This window comes from Oryctolagus cuniculus, chromosome 1 (genome assembly GCF_051225735.1).
Source record: "Oryctolagus cuniculus isolate XC-2025 breed Fujian yellow rabbit chromosome 1, ASM5122573v1, whole genome shotgun sequence".
Taxonomy (NCBI): Eukaryota; Metazoa; Chordata; class Mammalia; order Lagomorpha; family Leporidae; genus Oryctolagus; species Oryctolagus cuniculus.
Window position 1 is genome coordinate 137,130,687 of NC_142867.1, and position 5,736 is coordinate 137,136,422.

General features: G+C 36.6%; 1 protein-coding gene across 1 annotated transcript; it reads left to right on the forward strand.

The window, feature by feature from the left end:
- The first annotated feature begins 1,808 nt into the window (after positions 1-1,808).
- LOC149128655 (uncharacterized) lies at positions 1,809-2,051 on the forward strand. The gene has a single exon (XM_089315586.1). The coding sequence runs from the start codon at positions 1,809-1,811 to the stop codon at positions 2,049-2,051; it is 243 nt and encodes an 80-aa protein (XP_089171712.1).
- Positions 2,052-5,736: the final 3,685 nt, after the last annotated feature.

Consider the following 5,736-nt stretch of genomic DNA (forward strand, 5'->3'; position numbering starts at 1 on the left):
TTAATTTAACAATTAACACTCTTATGTATGACGTCAGTGATCACCTGAGGTTCTTGACATGAGCTGCCAAAGTTATGTAAGCCTTCTGAATCAACAAACTCCATCAGTATTAGACAATGCCATAAGCAAAGTGGAAGTTCTCTCCTCCCTTTAGAGAAAAGTACATCTTTCTTTAATGGCCGCTGGGGTCCCACACACAGAGATTCTTCATGTAGAACATTTTTTGCCACAATGTCTTGGATTTCCTATGCCTGAAATGCACTCATGGCTTTTCAGCCAGACCAGCAAGCCTTAAGGGCTGATTCTGAAGTCAGAGTATTACTTAAAGCCATTATCATTCTATGAGTCTGTGTGGATTGAAGAAGCAATGACTTTGAACAGCCCTTGTCTCGACTGTTGAGGACCATGTTTTTTTCCCCATAATATTTGTTGAGCTCTTTACTTAACAAAGAGTTCATGTGTATAAATTGAAGAGAGATCTTAGTGAAAAATAAGAATTTGAATAAGAGAAGGAGGAGGAAGAGGGGTTGGAGAGTGGGTGGGAGGGTGGGTAAGGTGGGAAGAATCACCATGTTCCTAAAGTTGTAATTATGAAATGTATGAAGTTAGTATTCCTTAAACAAAAGGTTTCTGAGGAAAAATTATTGTACTCATTAATATAATCTTGAATTCCTACTGTAATTCATGAGCCACAAATACATAATCACTCTATTACCATAACTGATTTATATAACCATGGTTTCATATTGATTCATAGAACCATGGATTCATACTCACAAAATACTAGACGATTTATGCTGATTTATAGAATCATGACTTCATACTGATACCTCCAATTCAAACCCAGCACCAAAGGACACATTATAGCCTCCCTGCTTTATTCATTTTTAGCTCCTTCTCCCACAGAGAGAAACTGGCTGTCATTATCCACAGTTTATTTGGTTCTTTGAGCAATCCTGAAATGTATATAAAGTATTTTGAAGTATAACCTACCCCAATCCTTGTTTATTTTTGAACTCATAAAATTAGCATTTCTAAATGTAAAAACAATTAAGAAGTATACTCAAAGAGGTGTCCTTCCTATTCCTCCAACCCAGCTGCCATTCCACCATACTGTCCACCTTGTTCTTCTGATCACTATAATCTCACTAGTTTTTAGTTCTTGTTTCTTTTTTGTACAGTTGAATCGATATGAGGAACCCTCAAAAAGTTCATGGAAATTAGCATCATCTGTTAATTCTGTTTCTGTGAATTTTTGAAGCCCCTGTACATGTGTATTTTCTTGTTTCTTGTTCTTATATGAAAACTAGATACTTCAGGAAAAAAAGTTATCTGATTTAATTTCAATCCTAAATTTAGACAAATGACATTATTTCAGCTATTTAGCAACTTAAAGTAAATACATAAGAGAATGAATAATATATTCTGAAACTAAATCAAATTATATTATCAGCTTTCTAATTTTTTTCTGTAAACATTCTGGTTTTGATGACAAGCACCTAAAGACATGTACCATTCAATCCAAGTAGGAGCACAGGATGGCAGAAGGCATCTTCTGGCCTTTTGTGGTCTATCAATTCAGTCATCTATATCCCTAATTTAAGAATATCTATAAGCTTAAATCTGATCAGTAAATTTAAGAGTTATGGCTCGGTGGTTCTCTGATGTCACTCAGCTCCAAGATTCTCTGAGTCTCGGTTCCCATGGAGCTGTGGTTCTAATGCTCCACATTCCAGGAGAATCATCTTACTAAGACATTCAAGGCAGCTTCCCTTTCCTATCCTGAACTCCTGGGCTACAATTAAAACATGGGTGGAATGGGCTACCTCATGAATAAGAGCGCCTTCAAAGTGGCAGACCCCATAAACCTGCGGAGGACTCTTATAAACAACCTTGGGGAGGATAAGAGGACCAAGCTTCACGTTGAAACACTCCACAAGGCTTTAATTATTCGGTTCAGGGAGATTGATAAAGAAAAAGCGGCACTAAAGAAATTTTTGATAAAGCTTCACAGGACAACTGGCTATTTTCCTCGAACAAAGTTCTGGTGATCTACACCACTGCAGTTGAGGAATTCACCAAGCGTTCAATTCAGAACATACTTGAGTCTCCTGTTATCTCTGTGGGGCCCAAAACGGCAGCATAAGCAACTAATAGGAAAGGTCAAAAAAGAAAAAAAGACTATGTAATTGAAGACACAAAGGAATGTCTGCAAGAGTCAACCAGTATACCTACAAGAGAGAATATGCAATTTATTTCTCTATATGATTCCATTTCTTCTTACAGCCTGAGGTGGTAATATACATGCATATATTATTTTCCTACAAATTTTCTTTGAGACCAGAATTAAACTTGGCTATTTGACATCTTTGTGAAACGGATAATTAAATACATATTATATTTGCCTATTAATCTTGTTCTTTTCTCATTGGCAAGCTGTTTTCATAGCTTTAAATAGCATGAAAAATACAAGTCAATGTTAAAATTAACATGAGATGGGGCCAGCTTTGTGGCACAGTGGGTTAAGCTGCTGCCTGTGATGCCAGCGTCCTGTAACAGAGCCCCAGTTGAGTCCTGATGGCACTGCTTCCAATCCAGCTCCTTGTTAATGAGCCTGAGAAAGCAGCAGAAGATGGCTCAAGAGCCTGGGCCCCTGCCACCATGTGGGAGACTGAGATGGTGTTTCAGGCTGCTGATTTGGCCTGGCCCATCCCTGGCTGTTATGGCCTTTTGGGGAGTGAAACAGCAGCAGATGGAGGATCTCTCTGTCTCTGTCTCTCCCTCTGTATATAACTTGGCCTTTCAAATACATAAATACTTATTTTAACAAATGAAAAAGTGTAATAGTGGGAAATGCACAGACTCTTGAGTGTATATGAGCAATTAATTCATATTTCAGTTTTTCTATGTATGATCTTGGACTTAGAAGCTCTTTTTAAAAATTCAAATCAGTTACAATACTTACATTGAAATACTGTTTTAAGGGTTGAATAAGAATATTTATTAAGAAAATATAGTGTATATTACAGATACCTAAAAATGGAATCGGCTTTATAAAATCATTGTTGTTAACATTATTTTATCACTGTGTAATAGAGCTCAAGTTATATCCATTATCTCTATTGAGGTAAGCCCATTTCCATTTATGGCTATGAGTTTTTTCCAAGGCTACACCATGATAGCTAGACTACATAATCTTGAAGGGCATTTGTGGCTTTCAGTTCTTTGGTGCTAAAACTCCATGATTCTGCTTTAAAAATCTAGAAGAAAAGATGTGGCAGTCAGAAAGCATACCAAAATGACTTGAAGGGTTTGGGCATACATATGTAGCTATGGCTTATCTACCATATAAATAGATACTTATTTTTCTCGGGGATATGTCTCATAAGCTATAGTAATGTCTAGTGCTCACAAAAGACTTAACCATTCTTGGGTTCTTCTTCAAAGTTAATTAAGTTAATTAAATTAAACCTCAGAAAGATTTACTTTTATTGAATTAAAAAGTACTTTTTTTCCTTGTTGTAAAAATAATCCTTTTGGTATTCTATTGCATTGTAGGGTACTAAGAGTTAACAATAACATACCATATTTTTCTAAATAGCTAGAAGATTTTTGAATGTTCACACTACAAAGAAATCTGGAACAGATGAAGCAACTGATGCTAATTATCCTAGTTTGATCAATAAATGAATGCATGTAGCAAAATATTACATTGTACCCCATAAATATGTACAATTATAGTTTGTTCATAAATACAAATAATAAAAAATAAAAAAGAAGATACTTATTTTTCAAATCTGATAGATGTTTAGAAGTCCCTCATGATATACAGACTGGAAGATTTGCAGAACAAATGCAACCCATTACTTGAATACCCTTGGAAACGAAAAGTGAGCAGGCATAGCTACCCTGATATCAGATAAAACAGACTTTAAATCAAGAACTGTAAAAAAGGGCAAAGAAGGACATTATATTTTGATAAAAGGCTCAATTCAGCAAGAAAACACAACAATCATGAATATATAAGTACCCAACACAAGACCATCCAGATACATACAGAAAATATTTTTAGACCTAAAAGGAGACATTGACTCCAATACATCAATAGTGGGTGACTTCAACACCCCATTCTTATCAATGGACAGATCATCTAGACAGAAAATCAACAAAAGTACATCAGAGTTGAAACATAAGCAAATGTACCTAACATATTTCACCCAATGGCTACAGAATACAAATCGACATATGGAACACTTTCTGGAATAAGCCACATATTAGGCCACAAATCAAGTCTCAGCAAATCTAAAAAGATTGAAATCATACCATGTATCTTTTTAGACCATGAAAGAATAAAACTAGAAATCAACAACAGAAGAGCAACAGAACATTCAAAAATACTTGGAAATTAAACAACGTGCTAGTGAATGACCAATGGGTCACTGACAAAATTAAAAAGAAAATCAAAAACTTTATTGAAATAAATGCAAAGGAAAACAAAGCAAATCAAAATCTGAGGGACGGGACCTGCACTGTGGCATAGTAGCTTACTTCAGTCTGCAGTGCTGGCATTCCATATGGACACTGATTCGAGTCCCAGCTGTTCCACTTCTGATACAGCTCCCTGCTGATGGCCTGGGAAGGCAGTAGAAGATGGCCCAAATGTTTGGGCCCCTTTACCCGTGTGGGAGACCCAGAAGAAGCTCCTGGCTCCTGGCTGCAAATCGACTCAGCTCTGGCTGTTGTGACTATTTTGGGAGTTAACCAGTGGATAGAAGACCTTTGTCTCTCCCTGTCTCTGGCTGTAACTCTACCTCTCAAATAAACAAATCTTAAAAAAAAAAAAAAACCTGCAGGATACAGCAAAAGCAGTATTAAGAGGGAAGCTTATAACATTAGATGCTTACATTAAAAAATGGAAATGTCTCAAAGATCTAATGATGCATCTTGAAAACAGAAAAACAACAACAAACCAAACCCAAAATCAGCAGGAGGCAAGAAATAATAAGAATCAGAACAGAGGGGCCAGTGCTGTGGTGCAGCGGGTAAAGCCACTACCTACAGTGCTGGCATCCCTTATGGGTGCTGGTTCGAATCCCAGCTGCTCCACTTCTGATCCAGCTCTCTGCTATAGCCTGGGAAAGCAGTAGAAGATGGCCCAAGTTCTTGGGCCCCTGCACCCGCGTGAGAGACCGCGTGGGAGACTCAGAAGAGGATCCTGGCTCCTGGCTTCAGATTGCCACAGCTCTGGCTGCTGCAGCCAACTGGGGAGTGAACCAGTAGATGGAAGACCTCTATCTTTCTCTCTCTCTCTCTCTCTCTCTCTCTTCTCTCCTCTCTCCTCTCTCTCTCTCTCTCTGTAACTCTACCTTTCAAATAAATAAATAAATCTTTTAAAAATAATCAGAGCAGAAATAAAAGAAATTGAAACTAAAAACCAAAACACAAAAGAACAACAAAACTAAAAGTTGTTTTTTTGAAAAGATAAACGAAATAAACTTCTAGCCGAAGGAAAAAAAGAGGAAAACTTTTAATAAATAAAATTAAAGATGAAAAAGGATACATTACAATTGACACCAATGAAATACAAAGGATCATAAGAAACTACTATGAAGAATTATATGCTAATAAACTGGAAAACCTCAAACAAATTGATAAATTCCTGGATTCATATAACCTACCAACGTTAAATCAAAAAGATATAGAAAATTTAAACAGACCCGAAACAAGCAATGAGAT